General features: G+C 48.8%; 1 protein-coding gene across 1 annotated transcript in view; it reads right to left on the bottom strand.

Annotated features, from left to right (window-relative positions):
* The window catches only part of LOC144722383 (potassium voltage-gated channel subfamily KQT member 4-like), a 124,140-nt gene that overhangs the window by 15,493 nt on the left and 81,422 nt on the right, over positions 1–27,225 (bottom strand). Inside the window, exons 2-7 of the mRNA XM_078600608.1 lie at positions 12,876–12,966; positions 10,793–10,919; positions 7,241–7,416; positions 4,578–4,706; positions 2,757–2,867; positions 2,429–2,524 (exon numbers count right to left, since the gene is read on the bottom strand). Coding sequence (XP_078456734.1) covers positions 2,429–2,524; positions 2,757–2,867; positions 4,578–4,706; positions 7,241–7,416; positions 10,793–10,919; positions 12,876–12,966 — 730 coding nt within the window. The remainder of the gene's footprint in view (positions 1–2,428; positions 2,525–2,756; positions 2,868–4,577; positions 4,707–7,240; positions 7,417–10,792; positions 10,920–12,875; positions 12,967–27,225) is intronic.

The following is a 27,225-nucleotide window of genomic DNA, read 5'->3' as shown; positions in this document are numbered from 1 at the left end:
GTCCTGCCGCTCAACTTCGTGATCTTACATGGCCAGAGAGATCACTCAAAGCCATCGTCTATTTTCATCCCCTCTGTAGTTCCAGTTTAAAAAACATATATGACAGCACAGTATTTAGAATGTGTTTGTTTCACTCCTGGCACAGTGTGCTCACCACTACACTACTGTACAATGTATTTAGTTTGACTCGGAGACTTGCGGTCACAAGATGGTCTCCAAGAAGGAATTTATTTTGTGCTTCTGTCAACAGACATTACCTATCATCCTCCTGATTGTTGAATGTGTGTGTACGTGGCATTTAAAACAAAATTTAGATTGAAAACTCATTTCCTTAGAAGTGCTTTTTGTGTTCAGTGTTTGTTGTCCTTCCCCCGCACCTCTGATTAGCACAGTTGGCTACGAACGGAGCGAAAGAAGTTCAACATACATACATACATTGTTGAATGTGTGTGTGTGTGTACGCATCATTCCGTGTGTGTTATGTACGTGTCAGTAAACAGCCTGGACACCCGTACAAATGACATATCCAGGTGAAAAATATTTTAAAAAACTTACAACATGACAAGCAGGAAAGCATTCCACTTTCTGAAACGGCTTTTCTCAAAAATGTATTAAAATTCTTCCATAATTCTGAGGCTCCCTGCGCAAACATTGACACTGGGTGGTGTCTGTACAGACAACGTTGGTTATACAGCAGCCAATCTGGTACCACTGGTCCCATGGAGGCAATGGAAATGTATTATTAATTTGCTAATGTAAGTGTTTATTTCACCATCTATCGGTCCACACATCCATCGCTCGTGTGTTTTTTTTTGTGTCGGTAATGAACGTGACCCCACTGGCTCCCCCAGAGAGGGCACCTAAGCAGATGCATTTACACAAAGTCTATGTCCAAAATAGCCGGTGCGTATATTTGCTATGGCGCATATTAAGGTATGACAGCTGAGCAATGGAAATATTTAATCAGGGATGAGAAGATGGGAGAGAAAATCAGCAAATGTTTGACCAACAAACAACCTTTCGCTTGAGGTTGTTGGCAGCATTCTCAGAGCGCATCCTTATGTCCAGCCAGATGCCCTCCTGCAATTTTGAAACAAGTGGCAATGCCCCCAAACCTTTCCCCTTTCGCATTATTTCTCAATGTGTTGTTTGGGCACCTATTGAAAACGAAAACCCCAGCACTCGGTAAATGTTATATGTGTAAAACATAATAAAACAATTCTCACGACGTTTCGGCCACAACGCAAGCAGCCGTCCTCAGGTGAAGAACAGGTCTGTCGGAAAGACAGCGTCCGACAGACCTGTTCTTCACCTGAGGACGGCTGCTTGCGTTGTGGCCGAAACGTCGTGAGAATTATTTTATTATGTTTAATTTTTATTATTCTATTTCCCTTCTACGTGACTTTACCGAAAGAACCAAGAAGATGAATCCCTGCAGTCACGAAAGCTTTAAATCGAAATGTTATATGTGTAGTTACGGAGTCAAGCAGCGCTCCTATGAGCTCCGTGGAACCCTGCGGTCTGCTGTGCAATATTCGCTCTCCGTGAACCCGTCCAAGGTGTCACGCCAACGCAAAGCAATCTCACATCAGCCGCAGAGACGACAGGGCTGGGGCAGTGACCGCTACACCGGTCGCTTTGCCCTGATTCGTGTTTGCTTCATTGCTGTACATTGTTTTATTTATTTAGCTGTTGTCAATTCGTTGACCCAGATCACTATTGGAAATGAGACTCAGCCCGGTGTTTTGAGTTCTCACCGAGATTTATTTGAAACTTGCCCACCCCAACAGCCATGTATAATTTTTTCACAATCTACTGCCACTAAGTGATGGGAATTTCAAGAGCACTGGGTAGTTGGGATTTCATGAGTTGGGTAGTTGGGATTTAATGAAGTTGGTAGTTGGGATTTCAAGATCACTGAGTAGCTGAGTTTTCATGAGCTGTCTAGTTGGGATTTTACGAGCACTGGGGATTTAAGGTTTTGTGAACTGGGTAGTTGACATTTAAAGATCACTGGGTAGTTTGACGTTTCATGAGCTGGGTAGTTGGGATTTCAAGAGCACTGGGTAGTTGAGATTTAATGAGTTGGGTAGCTGAGGTTTCATGAGCTGGGTAGTTGGGATTTTACAAGTACTAGATAGTTGAGATTTCATGAGCTGGGCATTCGGGATTTTACGAGCACTGGGGATTTGAGGTTTTGTGAACTGGGAGGTTGGGATTTAAAGAGCTCTTACCAGTAGAAATGTTGTGCGTGCTGAGCAATTTGGTGGGAAATTCATGAGCGCTGGGTAGTTGAGATTTAATGAGTTGGGTAGCTGAGATTTCATGAGCTGGGTAGTTGGGATTTAAAGAGCTCTTACCAGTGGAAATGTTGTGAGTGCTGAGCAATTTGGTGGGGAATTCATGAGCGCTGGGTGGTGACGGGCACCTGCATGAGCCGTGCGGCAGGGCAGCGTCGCTTCTCAAAGTGCTTCTGTCGGTGCTGCTCCTGGACCTTGAGGGCAAAGCCCGACCCCAGGATGCCCTGCGCGACACGAGCAGTGGCGACGAACACACACGTCAGCGGCACGCCCTTTGCCCGCGTTGTCCACGTCAATTAATATTCGTTGTTTTTATTGGCGGAGAAAGCGAGTCGCTGAGCGGTACACGCGGCACAACGCGAAAACACATTTGGTGGGGGGGGGGGAGGGGGGCAGGTTGGGGGTTGGGGGGGGGGGGCTCGTCCCGTAACACAGACGGATCCGATCGATGCTCACGGCCGGCAGCGAGAAGAAGGAGACACCGAGAAGGGCGAAGCCGGCAGCAAGCAGGCGGCCGAGCCACGTCTTAGGGGTCTTGTCTCCGTAGCCGATGGTGGTGAGCGTGATCTGCGCGAGGGGGGACAAGCGGTTTAGCTTCGACGACTCCCTCCTCGGGCTGTGGATGTCGGTGCACATTCGCAATTGACGCAAATGGTTTTCAAGCGACCCTCTGCAGCGAACGATGAGACCTAACGGCCGGCAAGGTTCGCGTAGGCCTGGCGCAAGATAATAAATAGGCACACCATCGCCTATGAACCGTAACGCGAACTACGGTCATCCTCGTAGCAGCAGCAGCATTTGGATAGTCATCGAACAAAGACGGTTTTTACCGCATCACACGCGTTCGGATGCGCTTCTGCGGCCGTCTGGAAGGCTCTCCCTTCCGATATCAGGAATCGGCTTGAGCTATGCACTTTTAAATCATCCACATTGAGAACTCATTTCTCTAGAGCTGCTACTTGTTGTGTCTGGTTCGTAGTCCTTCCCCCAAATGCGATTAGCGCGGTTGGCTACGTACGGTTGCGATAGAAGTTTAAACATCGCACGTGCATACAGGTCGCGTCCAGTGGAGCGTGGCTACTGCCATCTCCCGAGACGTCCGGCCAGGTGTCGAAACCGGACACCGCCATCGAGAGCGGTGCTAGAGAGCCCCCCCTCGTGGAGGAGCTTTCCGTCCATGGCGGGGAGCGAGCGACACATTGCCGGGCTGCCCCCTTATCTTTCCCCATGCCCAATTGGCTCGCTGACGTGCGCACGTGACGACAATTGTACATTCAACTGATGCACAGCCCCTGCGTCGATCCGCTGCTCGATGAAGGCCACCATCACAGCGCTCGTGTGCACACCACTGTGCCACCATTCCCCCCCCACCCACCCATGCGTGTGCACGTCCCAAGCTGATAAATACAGCTTACGTGCGAATGTGTGGGGGGGGGGGCGAAATGGAGAAACTAAATGACCCTCTCAGCTCTCAAGATAAATAATTTCCATAGTAATTGCAACAATAACGCAAGAAATTATATTATTGCGCTCGTCGGCATGGCTATGCGTGATTGCGCGGCTGTGGTGCGGTGGCGAATGCATCGCGCTATGTACCCGGTGACCTTTGGCTCTCTTCACCACCACCACCACGGCAAACATCACCGGCGAGCAATATCCCAACGGCCTTTTTGGCATCCTCCCCCTTCGCCAAACCCGCACTGACCGCAGCAGGTGAGGTAAGAGCAAATCACCCGCACGCGCAAAACTGCATGGGTTTGACTCCCGGCCACGGCCAACATGAGTGGCGAGTGGTATTTGAACTGGTCTTGTTCTCACCCTGACTTCGATCAACCCGCACTAACCAGCGTGGTTAAGTGGAGTCCATCAAACGGCCCCCAAGACAGGCGCAGTACGGCAACGCCTTCGTCCGGGCAGCGAGATTGACAAAAAGTGCTGCGGGGCATTCATTCTACGTAACGATTGCAAGTAAATTAATCGGACAAAACACACACACGCGCGCTCGCACAATTATCTACAGGCCCGTTTCAAATCTTCCCAAATTAACGGCAGTGGCGTGTGCATTAAATCAGGGCATTCGTCACCTTTTAATCTCTAACTCAGCAAAACAATTACACTCTAACTTGTCCTCTTAATTGAAAATTGATTTTTCTTAACATATGTTTCGCTTTTGGAGTCCATCTAACCAGGCGCCCCCCGCCCCCCTCCTCCACCCCTTGGTCCAGCACGTGTAGCCTCACTTGGACTACCACCACGACCACCGCCGCCACCACGTACCGTGCCCCACCACAGCGAGTCGGCGTATGTCCCAAACTGGTCCTGGTTGTCGTCCTTCTCCGCCAGGTAGACGAGGAACGACGAGAAGATGAGCGTGAGGAAGCCGATATACCAGGCCGTGATGAGCTCCTGGGGGCCGAAGCCGGAAGAGGATCCGCACAACGTGGCACATTGGCAACCTTTTTTTTCCATTCCACTGGCACATCCGAGCCGTGCCAGGGCCAGCCCAGCGTGGCACGGCTCTAGAATTAGCCAGGTTATTTTATTTTACCAGGTACGGCCCACTGAGCTATATAGCTCTTTTTTAGCAGCGACCTGGCCACAAATGGTAGCCCCAAATGAAGCGGCTTATCACGTGGAAATTGTATAGAAGTCGAATACTCTGAGCACACATGGATTTTAAATGTGGAGGGAAAAAACCGGAGGGAATGGAGAAAAATCCACGCGACCACGGGGAGAGAGAGAGAGACCATGCAAACTCCAAATATACAGCAGGCGCCAGGGTCGTGATCGAACCCACGACTTCCTGCACGTCCACCGATGAGATGGAGCGATGAAATCAGTTCGTGCGCAGGCGCTGAGATTTGTAAGAGGTGGTGGTGGCAGCTTCGGCAGGCAATCATTCAGCGGTGGAATAACCCACGGCTGATGGTGTTGATGATGTTGTTTTTTTTTTATCAACCCTACCCTCAAACTGCCGTCAAATTATGAATCTTTAATCGTAAAGGATCGCATCTTCATGGACACGCCGTTCGTGGAAACGAAGTGAAAACATTCGTCGCGCGCGGAGATCAAACGCGATCGCCTGGGGTTCTGCAGCGCCCGTCGCACGGGCGGAAAAAAATGCCCTCCGAGTGTTTCCCAATTGAAAGAAGATCGCTTCACAGCGACGCACGGAACGCCGCGGATAAATAAACGCCGTCACGGCGTTGTCGCGAAGAGACGCGGCCGGTGACGTCCTCTTTCTTAAATGTTTACAAAAATGTTTGGAGTGTGCGTTACATCCTCGGGCGCACCTCTTTGAATTGGGCAAGAAATAATAATAAAAATAATTAAAGAGAGGGCTTTAATTACACTTTAAATTTGCTCACTTTGCTGACGCTCCCGTTAAAAAGGGAAGGATTGTTTTTTTTTAAGTGCATCCGTGGGTGCATAGGTGCGTTTATTAGCTCCGCTTGTGTGTACATGCAGGCTCCCGAAAACTACGGTGAATAGGAGAAACATTTACATCTAAATTGAAATTCCCTTCGGTGTCATTTAAACTTGGTATACGGGCGACTGTGAGGGTGATAATGCTTACGGGGCAGGTGCCATTATCGTTCTCAAGACAGAAATTTGAAAAAATCAGCCCTAAATTATTCTTTTTTTAAAGTTTTGAAAAGTGCACCGGAGATGCGGTGAAACGTTCCTGACTGTATAATGATCGAAACGCTGCTGCAGTACCTTTGATGAGATGTTACATGATTAATGCATTCGTTGCATTTCTCTCAGGATAAACTAAAACAAAATTGGTTGGTGAATCTCCAGAAAACTGTTGACCCAAAAGTTAAAACTATAAACAAAAAACTATTTTTTTATTTTACCAGATAAGTTCCACTGAGCTATGTAGCTCTTTTTTAGAAAGCCACAAATGATAGCCCAAAGAAGTGGCTTATTCTTGACTTAAAGCTTTCGTGACTGCAGGAATTCATATTCTTTGGGTCTTTCGGCAAAGTCACGTAGATAGCATAAAGAATAAGTGGCTTATTGCGTGGAAATTTATAGCGGCCAAATACTCAAAACGCACGTTTCTTAATGTGGAGGGAAAAAACGGAGGACCCGGAGAAAAATCCACGCGGGAGAACATGCGAGCTCCAAATATACAGCAGCAGGCATTGTGGTCTGGATCAAACCCACGACCTCCTGCATACCAGGCGAGGCAGAGTTAACATCTCGCCACCGCGGTGCCCCAGTTAGGATATGATGAGAAACCGAATGCAGTGCCAATTCATGGCTCAGGGCGCGAGGAGACCCGCCTCGGGTTTTACAATCTCGGGTGACACGTGCTAGTGGATTCACAATGGCAATGGCGCCTCACATATCGACCCATGGACCGACAACAGAGACCCGTACGACCACTTGCATAGAGACCCAAAGGCCCTAATTCTAGATTTGAAGATTTCGTGACTGCAAGGATTCATACTCTTAGGTTTTTTCGGTAAAGTCACCGTGTAGGTAAAAAAATAAAAATAAATAATGAAAATAATTTAAATTATAATAATATTAAAATAATAAATCACGTTTCGGAGGCAACACAAGTCTCCGTCATCAGGTGGGACCGTCACAGCTAAATGTACTGTGTCAAGGGTAAATACAGTCAATTTAGCTGTGACGGTCCCACCTGATGACAGAGACTTGTGTTGCCTCCGAAACGTCGTGATTTATTATTTAATTTTTATTATTTTTATTATTTATTTTTATTTTTAACCTACGTGACTTTACCAAAAAGACCTAAGAGTATGAACCCGAAGGCCCTGTCGACTGTGTCAGTGGCATTACAAAGCGACTCCGTTGGCTGCCCCCATTGGCAGTCCACGTTTCTTGCCCGCGTCGGCTACCAACGTCAGCCCCCCACCTCCCCCTAGTGCCCCCCTCTCCATACCACCCCCCCCCCCCCCCCACACCTTGCTGTGCTCGAAGACAACGGAGCGTAGCAGCTGCCAGGTCCATCCGCGGCGGTCCATGCGCACCATGCGCAGGATCTGCAGGAAGCGCAGGCCCCGCATCGCCGACGTGGCGAGGACGTTGCCCTGCGTGCCGGCCGCGATCACGGCCAGAGAGGCCACCAACACGATGCTGTCTGTCGACCCACGAGACCCCCCCCACCCGCACGACACACAGAGACGCGAGCACGCGCAGACCCACGCGCAGGGTTAACTCGCGACCGGCGACTGTCAGTGGCCAAGAATGCCGCGGGCTTTGCGGAATGGGCCGTGCTCGCGCAAACGAAAATGAAATGAGCTGAGGTCGCCCGACGCACGCACGCGTTTCGCCACTTGGCTGCTCCTCGCTCGCGAGGGGTCACGCGGTGACGGCGTGATCGTGGTGACGGCGTGATCGTGGTGACCGTGGTGACCGCGCGCTTGTTTGGCGAGTAAAATGGACAAACCTCCGACGTGTTCACCCTCGTTCTGTCAGTAAACGTCGCACGTTTTCCGTAACCTAATTCACGGTCGCTCCGTATTCCCCATGTCTTTTTTTTTTGTTCTATACCTGGGCTAACGTCCCCTCTATTATCCCGCGGAGCTGACAGCTGGTCGTACGTTTGGCATTGCTTTAACACGCTGTCAGGGGCCACGTATCATCGTCATCGTCCTCATTTGCCCGTGCCGCTGCAATCCCTCATTCCTGCCCGTGAATTCACCCCTTCGCTCCACACGTTCGCGGCGATCGTGCCAACCAAGATCACACTGGGCTGCCATTCTCAGCCATCGGCCATCAGTCCTTGAAGCTATGTACGTTGAACTTCTTTTGCAGCGTACGTAGCCAACCGCGCTAATCGGAGGTGCGGGGGAGAGAACAACAAACTAAACACAAAAAGCAGATTTAAAAAAATAGTTTTCAATTCAGATTTCATAGTGCATAGCTCCAGTGGCTTCCTAAAACCAGAATCAAGAGCGTTCCAGACGGCCACAAAAGCTATGTGTCCTGCCCAAGCCCACTAACTCTGCATTTGTTTCGATTTAAAGCTTTCGTGACTGCAGGGATTCATCTTCTTGGTTCTTTCGGTAAAGTCACGAAGAAGGGAAATAATAAAATAATAGAAATACAACATCATAAAATAATATAAAATAATATAATAATATTTGTTCCCTGGTCTACCTATCTGCCTTTCTTTCTCGATGCAATTCTGGGCACACTTATCCTTACGCTACTCTGCGCACTTGACAGCCTTTGTTTATTTTCATTTGTCAATGTTTGTGATTTCTGTTCACGCGTCACCGATTGAAAACTCTCTTCATCAGCGTGTGGATATGGAAGAGCTACAGACGGAATGCGATGTGTGTCGTTATGAACGCACGCACGGACCCATCGCCGTCCTACACGAGTGACCTTTGCCGTATGTTCCCTTCCTCTAGAGGACATCGCATCCCTTCGCAAGAGTGGGCCACTGTGGGACATTTCCCACGGACGGACGGGTCGACAAATTGATGATGGATGGATGGGTGAGCGAATTGATTTCGCTCGGCTATTTGTTGAATTAGAGATGCGTGTAAATAATGCCCCGTGAATATGTAAGCCGATGAGTGAATGAAGCAAATGTAAAAATAGCTTCACTGCAAACCGAATCAGCCGAATTAAGTGCAAGCGTGCGATAAAGAGGAATTTTAAAACAAAATCGCTTTGCCAAGTTAACAGCTGAAAACGCTTGTGCGCGCATTCATTGCGCAAATATCTGCATGCCCATCAAGGCACCAAAATGATCACGAATGTTATTTACCCTGGGAAAGAAGTGGTGGCGCAGCGGTGAGCGCACAGCACCGGCGCTGTTTTGTCTCCCCAATTAATTTGTTGACCAAGGAAAGCCTCACCGAGTCGTCCCGTGGCATCAGGGTACCCGCCACGGAATTCCATTTACGGGAGTTTAGCTGGACGATGGGGCGGGGGGAGGTGGGGGGGAGAACTCGGAGAAAACCCACCACGCGTACGAGATGTTGACACCTATCACGATCGTGTGGCGCACAACTCATTGATATGGTTATGAGACGTGGCCCGAAGAGAGAAAGTTAAACACAAAAAAAACGGAAGCCGTAGCACTATTTTACGACGGCGCGCACCAAGTTTTCCACAGCATATCATCATAAGCGCGAGATTCTTCCAAAACATCTTTGCGCACCGACCGGCGATGTTTTTTTGTTTACGGTGTCTCCGCAGGGCCCAGTTATTTATTTAGACGGTTCTAGAGGTGGAGTCGGGGTTGCCGACTGTCCTGGCTTTGAGGTAGCCATCGCGGGGAATCTGGATTGCCTTCAAAAGCCCGGCTTCTTTTGTTGTTGTCACTTGCGTATGAATGCGTCACCCAGCACGGCACATTCATCACGTACAGTTCTTTCCTCATTCACGACTGCGAGATCTTCTGCTTCCCGCGATATTTTTAATTTTGCGTTTTATTTCGTTGTCCCCCCCCCCCGCACCTCCGGCAAGCACGATTGTCTACGGACGGTGCGAAAGAAGTTCAACAAAACGTACCGTACAAGAAACGTCCCTGTATTTTTGCACCTCAGAGGTGGCAACCGTGAGTCGAGCACGACGCCGTATAACGTCCTATTGGTATGCGCCGCCGCACATACCGTTTGGAAAAGTAGGTCAAGAGAAAGGAGGACATGAAATAAAAAAAAATCAAGTCATTTTAGCGTTCGTGTAAATTTAATGAATTTGCTTTTAGCAGGAAAAGTTGGGGGAAACAATGACGAAATATGCTACACGATTCAGAGCCGTCAACTGCCTTGCTTACAAAACGACTTCGTGATCAATGTATTGAGCCAATCGCGTGGGCCTCCGCCAGTGTTTACATTTCAGGGGAACATCTTCGCATGCTGGTTCTCCCACAGTGGCGTCCGTCTTTGTGCCACGGTGACAATCTCAACATCGGAGCGTCGATAATCCTCGCTGCGCTGTCCTCACTGGCGCCACCAATCCAGATGCCCTCGGCACCACGTGGCTCGCTCGTCCCAGTGCCCAGTGAAGAACTCGACAAACTGCAGGAGAACTCCTCCCCTTACCTCCATGCGGCAGTAGATTTGATCGTGGCTGACGATGCTCGTGATTGATGATGATGACGACGACGATGATGATGATAGCGATTCAAGATGTATTCGTGCGTGTCTGTGTAGTGGTTAGCGCGCTGCACTAAGGACCCGGCGACCCGAGTTTGATTCCACTCACAGCCAACGACACCAAGTGACAATTATCTGAAGTGGTCCTGGGCCTCCCCTAGGTTAACTCAGCCTCAAAATGAGAACCTGGTGCGGTGTGTAAAAAAAACATCGGCAGTGGGGAGACAAAGGCGGTCGGGGGTAGTGCTTGCCCCACCCACCCCCTCGTGTACCGTGCCGGGTCTTCATAGGTGCTCGCTAACAGCACTCGCCCCAACAGTCTGTTAAGGCTATGCGGAGGGATCTTTGTCCGTGTATTTGTGTGTCACCGTGGCCGTTGGCCGGAGCGAGCAAATTCACCGATGATGCAGAAGGGGCGCAGGGCGAAGCGAAGTCGGCCTTTCCATCCCCTGAAGCGGCAGCAGCAACCGGCCGCCCAGAAGCGCACAAAGTATTCCACGCTGAACACGGCCATCATGACCACCTCCTGCGCGCGTGCACGAGAGAGAGTTTCAAGTTTCATTGATTAGGTAATAGCCCTGTGAGCCATTCGGCATCTTGAATCGGGTGCAACCGCAACAAACAAAAAAACATGAACAAGAAAACATCTTAAAGTGACATTCTTAGGTTTTTTCGGAAAAGTCACGTAGGTGAAATTTTTAAATTAATAAAAGTAAAATTAATATAAAATAAAAATCACGACGTTTTGGAGGCAACACAAGCTTCCGTGTTCAAGTGGAACCGTCACAGCACGATAGCTGTGACGGTAGCTGTATCACTTGATACAGCTATTGTGCTGTGACGGTTCCACCTAAAGACGGAAGCTAGTGTTGCCTCCGAAACGTCGTGATTTTTATTTCATTTTTATTTTACTTTAATTAATTTTAACTTTTCACCTACGTGACTTTACCGAAAAAAACCTAAGAATATGAATCCTTGCAGTCACGAAAGCTTCAAATCTAGAATCTTAAAGTGACTATGTGCAAACAGAAAATCCAAGAAAAGACAGCTAAATATTGCAAAAAAAGCACCGTACACCAGAGAAGGAGGGAGGGATGCACAGAGGCGGACGGGAGAAGCGGTACCCTCCTCACGCTGTGTAGCCGCACGGCCGCACCGCTAATGTTCGGCTTGCGCTGTGCGCGGTTGTTTGCTCGAGAGAGGACGACTCACAGAGGTAGTTGAGATGAGTGGGAAGACGGCCACGCGACGACCCGGCACCAACAACCACCTAAGCTCTGTGGCGGTCCGCTACATATTAGAATTATTTCGGTGTTTTCGGCCAATTATTGTGAGGATGCAACACTCGATCCCGTACATGAAGAGACAAGATGATAATCGTTCTCATTTTGCTGAATTGCCTTCCGGCAAGCCGTGGTTATATTTCTGTACACAATGGCGAGATTTTAAATACCTCGCTTAGTATAGAGGAGGTCATGGGTTCGATCCCGACCATGCCGCCTGCTGTATTTTCTGAGTTTGCGGTGTCTCTCTCTCTCTCTCTCCCTGTGGTCGCGTGGATTTTTCTCCGGGTCCTCAAGTGTTTCCCTCCACATTTTGAAACGTGCGTTTAGAATACTCTTAGGTTTTTTTCGGTAAAGTCACGTAGGTAAAAAATAAAATTAAAATTAATAAAAGTAAAATAAAAAATCACGACGTTTCTGAGGCAACACAAGCTTCCGTCTTCAGGTGGAACCGTCACAGCACGATTGCTGTTTCAAGTAAAGAGAAATGCGTTTAGAATATTTGTCAGCAATACATTTACACGTGACAAGCCACTTTGCTGAGCTCTCACTTGTGGTGGCCAGGTCGCTTCTGAAAAAGTGATAGATATAATGCTCAGTAGGCCTTACCTAGTAATATGAAAATAGTTAGTGATTCATCTTCTTGGTTCTTTCGGTAAAGTCACGTAGAAGGGAAATAATAAAATAAGACGCTGTTTTTCCGACAGACCTGTTCTTCACCTGAGGACGGCTGCTTGCGTTGTGGCCGAAACGTCGTGAGAATTGTATTTTATTATGTTTTATTTGTATTATTTTATTATTTCCCTTCTACGTGACTTTACCGAAAGAACCAAGAAGATGAATCCCTGCAGTCACGAAAACTTTAAATCGAAAGTTAGTGTTAAATCGAAAGTTAGTGTTTCGATTTAAAGCTTTCGTGACTGCAGGGATTCATCTTCTTGGTTCTTTCGGTAAAGTCACGTAGAAGGGAAGTAATAAAATAATAAAAATAAAACATAATAAAACAATTCTCACGACGTTTCGGCCACAACGCAAGCAGCCGTCCTCAGGTGAAAACCAGGTCTGTCGAGGCGACAGCGTCTGAATCAAAGTTAGTGATTCACCATCCCTCGCTGCCTCTGGGAGCGCTCGAATACTGGCAGCCACGTGGCACGACAGCGGGAAACTGGGGGAGGCACGAATACCGGAGGTCACCGCACCACGATGAGAAGGCCCCGGGTGGACGCCTCGTGGTAGCCGGGGATTGTCGAGAACACGGAGAGGACGAGGCAGTTGAAGACGAGCAGGAACCTGCACTCCGCAGCACGCGAGAGAGGGAATTCTTAAACCTTCTTGCACACCATTGGAACCTCATTTGCCAGTAAAAAAATATGATAATTGGTATTTTTACCCTTCTATCTGGCAACAAAACTGACACCTTTTTTTTTTACAAGGAGTCATGTTTGCATAGACCACAATACCTGCAGTCAAAATGCAAACAAAAAACATAACTCTGATAATGTATGCACTGTCCTTGAAGTTGATTGGTCCACACCCGAGACAGCTTTCCTTAGAGCCTAGTCTCACATGGGTTGGACCAGATGACGCCAAAAGGCGCACAACTCAAAGACAATGCACCATCAGAGTATGAGAGCTCGGGGTAAGCATTTACACCATTGGATACTTGGACGGAACGACGGACGGACGTGCGATAAGTACAGATGGCTACGTATGGTGCGAAAGACGTTCAACATACATCCATGCGTACATTCAGAGCACACGTGAGTTCAGGGCCGTTTCGTATACAAATGGGTGTTTCTGTTTTTCCAACACTGCATCTGATCCCAGGTGCTGGCTGTCTCCAGCCGCTCAATGAACGCTATTTTACAAACCTCCATCACAGAGGGCGATCCTGACACTTCTGGTTTTTTGGCCGTCGACAAGTCCACTCAGCTACAAATTATCATAACCACGCTTCTCCTAGCTTGTGCCGAGCCCATTTAGTCCCCTTTATCCGGCTAAAGAGCAGCTCTATGGCATTGTGGCGGCCGAGTGTGCAGGAGGCGCTTGCTGATGGGGCTATGCCGAGATCTTTCAATGGTCATCATACAATGCACTCTGCTTAAATCCATCAATCCAGGATGGATCAAAGACAGCCTGAATGTCCCAAGTCAATGCAGGGCACATAACCCGTAATCGATAAAAGCCAATATTCCCCATATAGCCTTAAGTGCTATTTGCGAGCACCTAATGCCGGCACAGGCAAGGTGGCCAGCATAACGCCCGACCGCCTTTGTCACCCCAATGCTGATGGTTATAATACTCGATTAAGGCTGAGTCAACCTACACGAGGCCCTGGCCCGGTTGAGATATTCGCCATCGACGTCGGCGGTGAGCGGGAATCGAACTCGGGTCGCCGGGTTCACAGCGCAGCGTCGCGCCGACCGTTGCGCCACCGCTCGCGAGCGCCACCGCGCTCACAAGCTGGTCGCCACGAGCATATGGTCGCTCCACGGGCTATGAAGACCAGCGCGCTTGTCATCGCAAATCCCGGCGTCGAGAGGCACGGTGCCAAGCGAGCGTAATTGAGGGCAAGCGTTTATCCTGCCCCCAACCCCCTTCCTTAGCCCCCCCCCCCCAAACCGCGGCGCACGAGTGGTCAGGATCCGTCCACGAGGCAGTGACTTCACGTGGTGGCCTAGAGATGAACGAATAGATTTGTTGGGCACAGAAGAAGCCCGCGGTAGCAAGGGGGAGGGGGGGTGTAAATTGATATGATTTGTTCTTCACTACTGCTGACTGAGCAAATGGGGTCCAAAGGCCTGAACAACAACAACTGAAATTCCAGACGGCCGGCAACAAGCAGCGTGGGTAAAGTCGTAATACTCTTATATCAGCGCACAACTTTATCTGTAATGAACGCTGCACTTTCCGTCGTTTTCATGTAGGGGGCGCTGCAAACCTACGCACGCTCTGCATAAACGACGGAGGCGCAGGGACAGACGTTCGATCACGTTGGAATCGATCTGCAGTCGTTAATAAAAGTTGAAGGCGGTATAGTACTACAGTAATAGAGCAAGTGCAGAATCACTGAACCGGAATTGATAGCTTGAAAGCATTTAGCGCGGCGCCCTTGAAAGTGCGGGGCCTGTAGCTACTGCATATGTAGCTACTACACATGTGTAGCTACTACATATGTAGCTACTACACATGTAGCTACTTTTGCTACGAGGATAATCCGGCACTGGGTTGAGCTCGCAGCCTCGGCCGAGTGCGGAGGGAAGCGGTGCCACTGCGACCCCCATCTGACGTTCCTAGGACCATCACCACCACCTCCCCCGGGAGACCACCGAGTGCGGACCAGCCTAGCCCCGAGAAGGAACCTCCTTCTCCTCCGCCCTACTCCTCCTCCCTCCCTTCCTCATCCCTCCTCCTCTCTCTCTCCCTTTCATTCAACGAGTAATTTCCGCGAGCTTTTCAGAACAGCCCCGCGCGCGTCCTTGACACGAGCGGGATAATTTGCGCGGTCACAAAGACGCACGGAACGCGCGCGCGCGCGCCGAACAATCGCCACAACGTTCGTCCGCCAATAGGGCCGCGGCGTCGAGAGTCAAAGTTTGATGAATCGACTGCACACACAGAAAAAAAAGAGTTATTGTAAAACAAAATAATTGCTCAATATTTTTATGCCATGACGGAACAACAATGATGTTTGGACGGGGTTTGCAAAATTGAAAACGTAACGAATATCTCATCGCCGAGAGCACGGCTTTCGCTGGGTACTATGACAACATTAATACTGGTAGGAACCTCCTGGTTACACCAGCCCATAGGGGATTATTGTGTCTGTCCGCCCGTCGTGCATCCAAAAATGGGAGGGGTGGGGCTGGGTGGAGAGGGGAGGGTGGGGAGGGGCTGGGTTGGGAGGGAGGGTGGGGCTGGGTGGGGAGGGGAGGGTGGGGAGGGGCTGGGTGGGCAGGGGCTGGGTGGGGAGGGTGGGGAGGGGCTGGGTGGGGAGGGACAGGGTGGGGAGGGTCTGGGTGGGGCTGGGTGGAGGGTGGGAGGGGTGGGGCTGGGTGGGAGGGGCTAGTCACCCCGTGGTGCCCTTATAAAACTCAACGTTTAACCTACTCACGCAATCGAAACGTCCTATTCTATTATTTAATTTATTATTTTCTTTCTACCAAAGAGTAATTCCTGCAGTCACGAAAGCTTCAAATCAAGTTTCATCAAAGAGCTTTCACCTCGAGGAGAAAGAGGCGACGTGCTGAGACGCACACAGACGCGCAGGAGAAACCTCGTGACCCATCCTCTTTCTGTCTCTCTCTGGAAGATCAATGAACGAACGGACGAGTTTTTAGTCCGAGTACGCGCGTGACAAAGACTCGGTGGGTGGTGTTTGTCAAATTCGTTGTTTACACCATTGGTACCTCATTTGCCGCTAACAAAATATGATCATTGTTTTTTTACCCTTTTATCTGGCAACAAAACTGACACCTTTTTTTAACGAGGAGTCATGTTTGCATTGACCACAATACCTGCAGTCATAATGCAAACAAAAAACACAACTCTGATAATGTATGCACTGTCCTTGAAGTTGATTGGTCCACACCCGAGACAGCTCTTCTTAGAGCCTAGTCTCACATGGTGTTGGACCAGATGACGCCAAAAGGATAAAAGGGTAAAAAAACAATTAGCAAATTCGTTGTTGTTGTTGTTGTTTTCCGATGTAAAGCTTTCGTGACTGCAGGGATTCATCTTCTTGGTTCTTTCGGTAAAGTCACGTAGAAGGGAAGTAATAAAATAATAAAAATAAAACATAATAAAATAATTCTCACGACGTTTCGGCCACAACGCAAGCAGCCGTCCTCAGGTGAAGACCAGGTCTGTCGGGGAGTAGCGTGCCATTGTTTTTCATTCCCGTGGCCGCCTTGCCTGCCACCGTTACGCGATTTGAGGCCCCTGTTGGCATGCGTCGCCAATTAGGGGGTGCGAGACAGCCTCGCACGAAGACAAGATGGAAACTCGTGCCGTCAGCATAATTCTACGGCCGTCACGAAGTGGGAAGCAGTAGGTGGGTTAGGAAGGAAGGCAGTGGAAGGCAAACGCAAGAGATCCGATTTACCGTGGTCGTGAGAACAATTTGACAATTAATATGACGCGAGACGCATCGGTGAAGGGGAGAGACCCACGCGGGGGAACGATTTGTCGGGAACCCCGAGCCCAGGAGGGGCGGTGTGGGCCACGTGGACAACGATGTTGAGGTGCAGGCGATGCGATCGGCGAGGCAAAAAATATTTCCGCAAGCAAAACAAAAAGTCTCTCGCGTTTTAACGATCACGTTTAGACAGTTTTTTTTGTTTGTCGTTAAATAATAGTAACAATTATCTCATTTCATGTTCTACCGTTGGATAATTAGCCTCCGTGACTGGAGTAAAATAGCAACGAGAGAGACGGGGGGGCACAGCGCAACCACAGCTTCGGAAAGATTTATCGAGTCGGGGGGGGGGTTGGAACTGCTTTGGTAACACCCCACACACCCCACGGCAGCGAGGCGGAGTTGCGAGGTTTATAATTGTGACATTTTTCACTTTGCGGAAGAGCATTACACACTACGACGAAGGTGCGGAGGAGGGGGGTGTGGGGAAGAGACAAATATAATTTTCAAAATGTTCGGCGATATCTGGAAAGGGCATTAAAGGAAAGGGGAAAGCGGCTCCCGTAGCTGGAGGCGATAACAAGGCCACCCGTGACAGAGCGATATCACAGTCTTTAGTTAGTGGTCTTCACACACACCCCTCCCCCCCCACGGCACCTCCGATGTATATATTCACCTGAAGACGGCTGCTTGCGTTGTAGCCGAAACGTCGTGAGAATTATTTTATTATGTTTTATTTTTATTATTTTATTACTTCCCTTCTACGTGACTTTACCGAAAGAACCAAGAAGATGAATCCCTGTCGAGAAGATAGAATCATTCAGACTCTGTCTTCCCGATAGACCTGTTCTCCACCTGAGGACGGCTGCTTGCGTTGTGGCCGAAACGTCGTGAGAATAATTTTATTATGTTTTATTTTTTTTATTTTATTATTTCCATCCTACGTGACTTTACCGAAAGAACCAAGAAGAAGCTTCGTGGGCCTTACCAAGTAGAAATAAAAATAAAAAAAATGATTCACCAACCCTCGCTGCCTCCAGCAGTGCTGGTGTACTGGCAGCCACGTGGCATGACAGCCGCGAACTGGCGGAGAAACGAATACCTGGTGAAATGAAGAGTTAAGTTTAGTTTACGTGGCCATCACTCGATGACGATTCACGCTCGACCCCTTTGCGTTCGCGTGCAGTGAGGAGGACTGAAGTTTCAGTTTAATTTATTAGGTATAGCCCTGTGAGCCATTCGGCTCTTGAATCGGGTGCAACCGCAACAAAACAAAAACATGAACAAGAAAACATCTCAAAGTGACTCTGCGCGAACAGAAAAATCCGGGGAAAAACTGCAAAGTCTTCCAGAAAAAAAAAAGCACCGTACACCAACGCTGTGCAAAAAATCCCAGTGGGATGCAAGTCAAACAACTATGGGCCCCGTTCTGGAGAAACCTGATGCCTCCTCCGCAGATGGACTGAGCCTCAAGACGGCCATCAGTCGCCTCCATCCGTCGCTCATCCCTGGAGGCACGCGGGGCCCTCCGCCAGCGCGAGGCCTCCCTTTATCGATTTCCGTGGAGGCCCCCCCTTTATCGATTTCCGTGGAGCCGGCGATCGGATCTCGGTCCCGTCCCCGGGAGAGGGAGGGGGGGGTAGAGCGCTGTGCATTTATTCGACGGGTTCAGTGAACGCGATTGGAAGCGTCAACGGGGCCGACTCCCTGTGAAATCATAAACGCACTCAAGTTGCGGTCGCGGGCAAAGTCAAGACCCGAGTCGGTCTGGCGTTTGCCACCGTGCGTGGGAATTTGCCGGCAGAATGAAGCTAATGTGATGCTTTTGCAGTAGGGCCCTTTGAGATCATCTTGGTTTTTTTTTATGAAGTGCACCGTTGGTCGCGCTTTTCCTTCCGCCTCTCTGCAAACCTACTTTATCTTCCCAAGTGTTCGGCTTATAAAGGGAAAGAGAAGCAGCAGCCTGTACAGCTGTAGAACAGATGTCAAAGTGATTTATCGCTCGAAGGAGCGTTCGAGGCAGAGCCAGTCAGTCTCATGTTTACAGCTCTGAGCCTGTGGTGGCAAATTCCACATTTCTATGGCAGAGGGCGAGTTTCTCGAAAGGGCGACCAGCGTTTTATTGATTCCGGGAAGGAGGGAGAGAGGTAAATGATGGGCTGAGTGAATCCCTAACTTTCCGATTGCGAGCCGCCCGCTGTACCGCTCAGCCACGTGGTGTACAAGCCCCGGGTGATCGGCGAACAAAACAACAAGCAGAGGCACTTTTGTTTTCGTATTTGATGGAAAAAAAAACTCAACATTTCAAGAGCCGCGATGCAATGTGTGGTGGATACGAGACGGTGGTGCTCCTTCATAAATAAATAATCATCACGAAGCAGCTCCTTAGAGAGCCGCACGCGGCTACGGAGCCGCGGGTTGCCCAACCCTGGGAGAGACGCAATGTCTGTGATTCACTTCCAGCTGTTGGGTTTGTTGTTGTTGTTGTCCTACGACAAGCCACTGTTTTGATGCCACCTTGATGCGGCTAAGAGGCTCGAGACTGCCTTGTGGACCCGAGCAGCTGCAATGGATAGGGGCACCCACACAAGCGGGAGACTCGGCGCAAGGCCAGACGAATAGAGCTTGCTTTGCCAACGCGCGCTGATCAGCGGGGCCAAGCGATGCACCTTGACCTCGTTAGTCTCAGCGGTAGAGCGAGCGGCTCGCAATCAGAAGGCTTGCGAGTTAAAGTCCAGGTTGGGGGTTGACTCAGCCCGTCATCCCTCTAGGGATCTGCGGGGAAACCAAGATCGGTTGTGTCCGATGGAGAGACTCGCCCCCGCCATAGGAATGTGGAATTCCCTCAGGGCTGTAAACGGGAGATGAGTACCGCCTCAATACCCGTTTGAGCAGGAAAACACTTTGAGCTCTTCTCAGGTTTTTTATTTCTGGAGATTTCTGTTTCCTGCGCCGTCAAATCTGGCTGTTTGACAATCGGAGGTGGCAGGAGGTTGCGGTTTGGGGAAATTGTGAATCGGCTTTTGAATGGAGTGGGTTTACGTTATTTTGGAGAGAGATTTCACATTTCCAGCGGCCTCTCCAAAAGCTGCAAACCAAAAAATGAAATAGCCGCCCATATTTCAAAAAGATTCCACCTAAAAACTTTCCATAAAGACAGAGAGGAGAGAGAAAGAGGCATGAATAACAACGTTTTAATTTTATTGGCTACAGGGCCTTAATTAAGAAAACAACCTCAATGGAAATTACATATTTATGGCAACGATTAAATCTTAAATTAAAAAAGTGTCTCTATTTATTTCAGAAACCTTATTTGAGACATAAACGTTGAGAGATGGCGCAGATGTATGCCGTCGTTGTTGTTGTTGTTCTCGCCGAGCTATTAGGGTTTTTTTTTGTGGCCACGCTTACAAAGACCGCTCGGGTAGAGCGGTGGTGCAGCAGTTATTGCTCGGCGCTATGGACCCTGAAACCTGAGTTCGATTCCCAGTCACGACCAACATCAGTGGCCCGCAATATCTGAACTGTTCCTGGCCCACACATCACCCACATGACCCTCACCGCCACCACAACACCACCAACCCACGCGGACCAGCGAGGTGAAGTATAGTTAAACAACCCCTATGACCAACCTATGACCAAAACGGCGCTGGATGAAGAGGCCTTCCATTCAGCCTTCATCCAGCAGTGGATTAATGAAGGTGTGTGAATTAGTGAAGTGAATCTGCCCATCACCGCTGGAGATCAAGTTCTCTGGTGACGTTGATATCTACAAGTCGCGACTCAAAACATGTTTTACTACTTTAATGAGCCAAGAATGTCTGTGTGTCACGCGCGTGACGTCACTCCACATCAGCCGACCCCCCTCATTAATACTCATGAACAGGTGACGTCCTCCACATGGACCCCCCCCCCTCATTAATAATCATGAGTGGGTGACGTCACTCCATAAATAGCACCCCTCCTCATTAATAATCATGAGCAGGTGACGTCACTTCACATGGAACAGCCCCCCACATTAATAATCATGAAGAGGTGACGTCTTCCAAATGGACACCCTCCCCATCATTAATATTAATTAGCGGGTGACGTCACTCCACATGGGGGGGAGGGGGGGCGAGGCGCCTCCTCCCCCCTCCTCGGCGTCAACTCACAACCCTCACTACAAAGGCAGAACCCTCACGTCACGCGATCTCCGTCACGCTGTTGAGACATCGAAGTAAAAAGGACGTCGTGATGAACAAGGGATTATAACCTTGAAATGAAATAAGTCTGTGTCACCGCGGCCTTACAAATTGCACACAAATTGATGCAATGATTATATCACGTCGCGGTCTGCTTTTCGTTTGCAAGTTTCAGATTTACTGCACGGGCAAAAGGCTCGTGTATTTATATTTCTTAAAAAGCTTTTTTGGAATCAAAATTGTTCCTCTCCAGCCCTTATTTTGCCTCTCGGTTCCCTCTCTCTCTGTGTTTATAATCTGTGTCCGTTTAATGCACGACGCTTTGAGACATCGTGAAAAGTGTGAATTATTGTTCTTGTTGTTGTTATGATTTGCGGTTGCCACGTTGCAAGACTGAGCAACCCAGTAAGCATGGAACGTCAGCCACCGTCGGTCCGACCATTCCAACCAAGTGCCGACGTTGGCCAATCGTTGCGCGTTCACTGGGCGAGATCACCAATAACATCTTTGAACTATTCCAAAAAATAGCGTCCAACGTTTTCAATTATTTATCAAATGTAAGCTACCCACCCACGGTGTTGAATTGTTAATCTAGAAAATCGCGTCTGATTTTTTTAAAATCTCTTTTAATTGCATCGCACAGCACCTCCACAAATCTGCTTCGGGGAAAATAAAATGTTCTTGATTAGCTAAGTCTCTCTCTCGGTCCCAAAGGCCCTCCACATGTGTGTGTGTGTTCAATGTCCGCACATCTCCACGGGGAGTGAGTGCGTGCGTTCTGTTCCTTCCACACAACACACAAGGGGGGCGGTTAGCGCTCTGCGCTAGGAACCCGGCGACCCGAGTTCGATTCCCGCTCAAGGCCAACACCAGTGACGATTTTCTGAACCGGTTCTGGGCCTCCCCTAGGTCGACTCAGCTTCAAATTAATAAACGGTGCGTCGCCACTTAAAAGAGGCGTTTGAGCGTGGTGTTGGCCACCCACCCCTTGTGTCTCATGCCAGCCTCCCTAGGTGCTCGCCAACAGCACTTGCCCCATGAGCCTACGAAGGCTATCTGGGGAATATTTGTCTTTGTGTTCCTCCTTGGTGCTGACCACACCGCCCCCCTAACACGCCGTGCAAGGCTTAATAGGTTCTCGCTCACACCCTCTATGAGGGCGAAATTGGGACGCTTTTACCTCTTTTTCCACTGTGCAACCAAGCCAGCTTGGCCTGGTACGGCTCTGGAAGCACCACCATTTTTTTGTTCCACTGCAGAATACGAGCTGTGCCGTAGCAGAGGAGCGTACCGCTGTGATACACTCCGCTATGACGAAAATAATTACTCTGGCCCCTGGCCCTGCTTGGCCCTGATCCAGATTCGGACGTCTTGTGAGGCCAGAGTGTGTCACGTTTAGCTTCTGACGCGGCTCGGCAGATAGCCTGTGGAAAACCACCAGCGCCGTCAGGGCCTAATGCTGGCACGGCTCGGATGTGCCGGTTCAAGGAGTATATTCGTCTTAGTGCTGTGATGGGGTAGAGGAAGTTGACAGCCAAACTCGCGCAGAGTAAAATCATGGCCAGACGCGGCGCGGTTACCAAAGTGTACCTCGAGTACGTTTAATTTACAGCGGTGAAGAGTAACATCTTAAAATAAATACGCCGAATTTCATCTTGCCATTCAAAACGCAAATTCTCCTTACGAAACTGAAAATACGGGTGCAAAATGATTTTTTTGTGTGTTACATTAGCGGTACGATCAAAATTGTTGAGTGTTTTTTTTTTTAGAGACACGGCAGATTTGTGGTGGCGCAGAAGCCGAGCTTCTGGATGGTTCGGGGGGGTTTGGTTCGTTGGTTGTTGTTTTTTTTTATTGAGAGACTCGCCAAGGATTATTAAATGGGAACAGCTGTCAGAGCAGCGCTGAAATCTGCAACCTCTTAAACAAGAGCTCAGTGTCGGTGACATCTGCGGGGCCAACATCCTAAAAGAGAACCTGGATCCCAGCTACTGAGCATCATTGATCATTCGCAAAAAAAAACCCCAATTAGTGTCTTCCCGCCTCTTAGATTCCACCTTCTTTGAAAATGTATTTCAATGACTTCATTGCGGCATCGTTCACGCGCATTAACTATCATCGCCCTGATCATCACCATCGGCCGTGCTCGATACACTGCTGGATGAAACGCTTCACCCAAGCTGCCGCCGTCTCTTGCAATCCTCCGATGGAAATAAACCGCGAGATGATTTAGCTGATCCGTCTCCTCTGCGGGCCGTACCCACGGACGCGTTCCATCCCTTGGCTGTCGCTCCGCCACTATCCAGAATCATATTTGTTTATTTATACTGGAGAAATTCGATGAGCTATGAAGGTATTTTTCACAGATCTCCAGTATTTTCACAGATGTCCACGATTCTTGATCATCGCTCACAATCCCTTACAGCGACGGCGTCCCGCACGCACAACAGATAGATTCGTACTATTTGGGTCTTTCGGAAAGTCACGTAGATAAGAAATTTTTATTTTTTAAATCACGACGTTTCGATCGCAACACAAGCAATCGTCCTCAGGTGAAAACAAAATTTCGTCGTGATTTTTCTATCTACGTGACTTTACCGAAAGACCCAAAGAGTATGAATTCCTGCAGTCACGAAAGCTTTAAGTCAGATAGATTCGTATTGTTTAAATCCACTGCTGTACTGTCATGTGCATGGAGCACAGCAGTGGTCGAGCAATTGCAGTAATGCCATCTCCTGGCTGCCTTGGAGCCCAATCCTTGAGCACCTGCTATTTACAGTCTCCGAGCTCTGACGAATATAATTGGGGGCACATGGGTTGCTGATCATCATCAGCAGCAGCCATGATAAATCTACTGCTGGATGAAGGCTTCCGCATGCTACCGCCGCCTCTAACGATCCTGTTATGCAAACAATCGATCCAGCCAGGTATGTGATGACCGAATCTATTATTCCCTGCTCCAAAAACTCTCCGCGCTTTTAAATCCAAAGATGATTATCCCCACAAATGATCGCATTTACATGTGAATGGGGCTGACTGATGGACGCATCTGTTTATACGTGGCCTTCGAGGATTATATATATATCCCAAGGGACTCTTCACGGGAGATGATGGCCTTTGTGTGTAAAGAATTAGGCGGAAAATTAGTACTCAGATGATTTTCTTTGTTTGTATTGTACCTTCGAGCAATGTCATGTTACACAACATTGCAGATTGCACGCTCATTTTTATTGAGCAAAAATACTTTTCCAAAAAAAGTCATACGTTAAATGCAATCAATATTTTGAATAAAGTTTTAAACACTACTAATTCGAATTATTGCCTGGCTCTTAATCTGGCGATAAAGATAATAAATGAAGGATTTTTGTTGTCTTGTTGTTGTTGTTGTTGCAGTTGCGGAATCTTTTTGTTGCTTAGTTAATAAATAAACGCGCAAGCTTGCAAATAATGTCGACTAAGCAGAATGAGTTCACGACCCCCACACCCCGCCACCACCGCCACCAACATCTCGGTGTTTTGTGGTTGCTCTTATGAATGGGCCCTGCTGTGAGTTCATGCTCCGTAGAGGCCAAGCACATTGATTGAGGATCGAGGGATCTGCTTTGTGTTAACAGGGCTCTCTAGGCCTAAATGGGCCCCTTTTCCGCCCGTTTAAACGACGCGCTCCCCCGCCGCTGACGACGACGATGCAAGGAGTACATTTTGCTCCGGCGGCCGAAAGGCGCCCACAAAGTAAAAGTTTAATTACAAAAAAAACAATAATTCTATCGAATCATTTACGCGGCCAATTATTCCCTCGTTTCAAACGCGCGCGGGGGATGCATTGAATGGAGGGGACGCGATGAGAAGGCACGGATTTTCGAATGTGGCGTTGAAAAAAAATAAAACAGTGTTTAATTTTTATTTTTCATTTAAACGAGGCGTCGTTTCGGCGGCAGGCGCCCATAAACAATCCGCCTCGTGCACGTTAAAGTAACGTGAGCGGCCACGTCCCGGTTTTCACGCGAGCTTTAAAAAAAAAATGGAATAAAAAAATGTAAGCTGAAAAAATATATTTATTTTTTGGAGGGTTCAAGCCTGTCCCGACGGTACGGTCGAAATGCGTCAATGCTTCAGAGAGCGCTTGTGTGGTCCTCCAGTTGGCAGGCGTCGTTTCGCCCCCCCCTCCTCCTCCACCCCCCCGTGGGAAGTCACAGCTGCGCGAGCGCTTTGCGTCGATTATCCTGGAAAGCCGAAGCTCTCGGGTCTCCACAGGGCGGCCACGATCGAGCAACAGCTCACTCAGCTTTCGAACACCGCCACTATCCACCACTACCACCTCTACCGCCACCATTAGTACTACTGCCGCTACCACCACCACCAGCACGACCGCCACTTCCACCACCGCTACCACCACCGCCACCATTTCTACTTCCGCTACATACATACAACAGATGCTTGAGTGGTGTAATTGATCAAGTTGATAACCCACGTATATGTATTCAAATATAGCCCATGCTAGCTTCATTGGAACACTGAATTACACTTTACAGTTGCTATCCGCATAGGTGGCTGCACAATGAAAATCATCATTCTAAACTAAACTGAAACTTTTTATTTTACCAAGTAAGGCCCACTACGTTATGTAGCTCCTTTTCAGAAGCGATCTGGCGACCACAAATGATGACTCAGCGGAGTGGCTTATCACGTGGAAATTTCAAGCAGCTAAACATTCTCAACACACGTTTCTAAATGTAGAGGGGAAAACCGGAGAAAACTTCACGCCACCACGAGGAGAATATACAAACTCCAAATATACAAGCATCAGGGTCGGGATCGAACCGACGACCGCCTGCATACCAGGCGAGGTAGTCAACATCTCAACAAAAGGCAGCCCCCCTTCTGGAGATGTCGGTTTCCAGCTTTGTCCAAGACACCCTCGTAAGCAAGCTGGTGCTGAGCAAGTGAACGCCACGCACCGTTGGATACTTTACGCGTCTCGGCATCGAACCCAGGTTTGTGACGTTCTAATGCGGTATGCAAGCCGTGATGCCCACCACTCCTCCCAAAATATGTAGTGATATCACTTGACCGGCCCTGTCTCAACCCACCTCTGGGAAAGGGCGGTCATCATACTCTACCGTGCTCCGATTAGCGCGGTTGGCTACGTACGGTGCGAAAGAAGTTCAACATACATACATACATGCCGTACATGCTGGTCAGTGTGGGTGAGTGAAGCCAGGAGTGGGGGGTGTGTGGAAAGTGTTGGTGGTGTGGGCATGATGGGTTCAGATGTCACTTGCTACTGATGGTAGCCAATGCTGGGAATTGAACTGAGGCAGCCAGGTTCATATACCGCAGTAAGCTAATCTCTGAACTAGCGCTCCCAATACTCATATATACTGTCTCTCTATACTCACACTGCTGTTTATTTACTACTATAATCAGCCAAGAATATCTGTGTGTCCCGCGAGTGATGTCACTCCACGTCGGCCAGCCCCCCACATTAATAATCATGACCAGGTGACGTCCTCCACATGGACCCCTCCCCTCTCATTAATATTAATTAGCGGGTGACGTCACTCCACATGGAGGGGGGGGGGGTAATGTGCCTCCTCCCCCCTCCTCGGCGTCAACTCACAATCCTCACTACAAAGGCAGAACCCTCACGTCACGCGATCTCCGTAACGCTGTTGAGACATCAAAGTAAAAAGTATGTCATGATAAACAAGGGATTATAACCTTTAAATTAAATAAGTCTGTGTCACCGCGGCCTTACAAATTGCACACAAATTGATGCAATGAATATCACCTCGCGGTCTGCTTTTCGCTTGCAAGTTTCAGATTTACTGCAATACTTGGACGGGCAAACAAGCTAGTTAGTCATGTATTTATATATAACACGATCTAACCCAAAAACCTTTATTATGAATAATATTGGTCGCGAAAAGCCTACGTGTTAAACCAAGCTAGTCACTCTATAATGAGCCAAGAATGTCTGTTTGTGTGTCCCGCGTGACGTCACTCCACATGCCACACCCCCGTCATGAATATTCATGAGCGGGTGGATTTTTACACTCACGCAGAAGAAGGTCGAGCGGAAATATTTTGTTTTTGAAAATTCGCTTAAAGTTTGACGTTTCTTTATTGAAAGTGAATCTAATAAATAATTCCACGCAGCATCAAAGTGGATTTGGTATCTTTATGTATTTCTTCAACACTTGAGACAAAGGGTAAGTGTAGTTTATG

This window comes from Lampetra planeri, chromosome 14 (genome assembly GCF_965212315.1).
Source record: "Lampetra planeri chromosome 14, kcLamPlan1.2.h2, whole genome shotgun sequence".
NCBI lineage: Eukaryota > Metazoa > Chordata > Hyperoartia > Petromyzontiformes > Petromyzontidae > Lampetra > Lampetra planeri.
The sequence above is the reverse complement of the archived record's forward strand: the minus strand, read 5'-3'. Positions and strand labels throughout refer to the sequence as shown.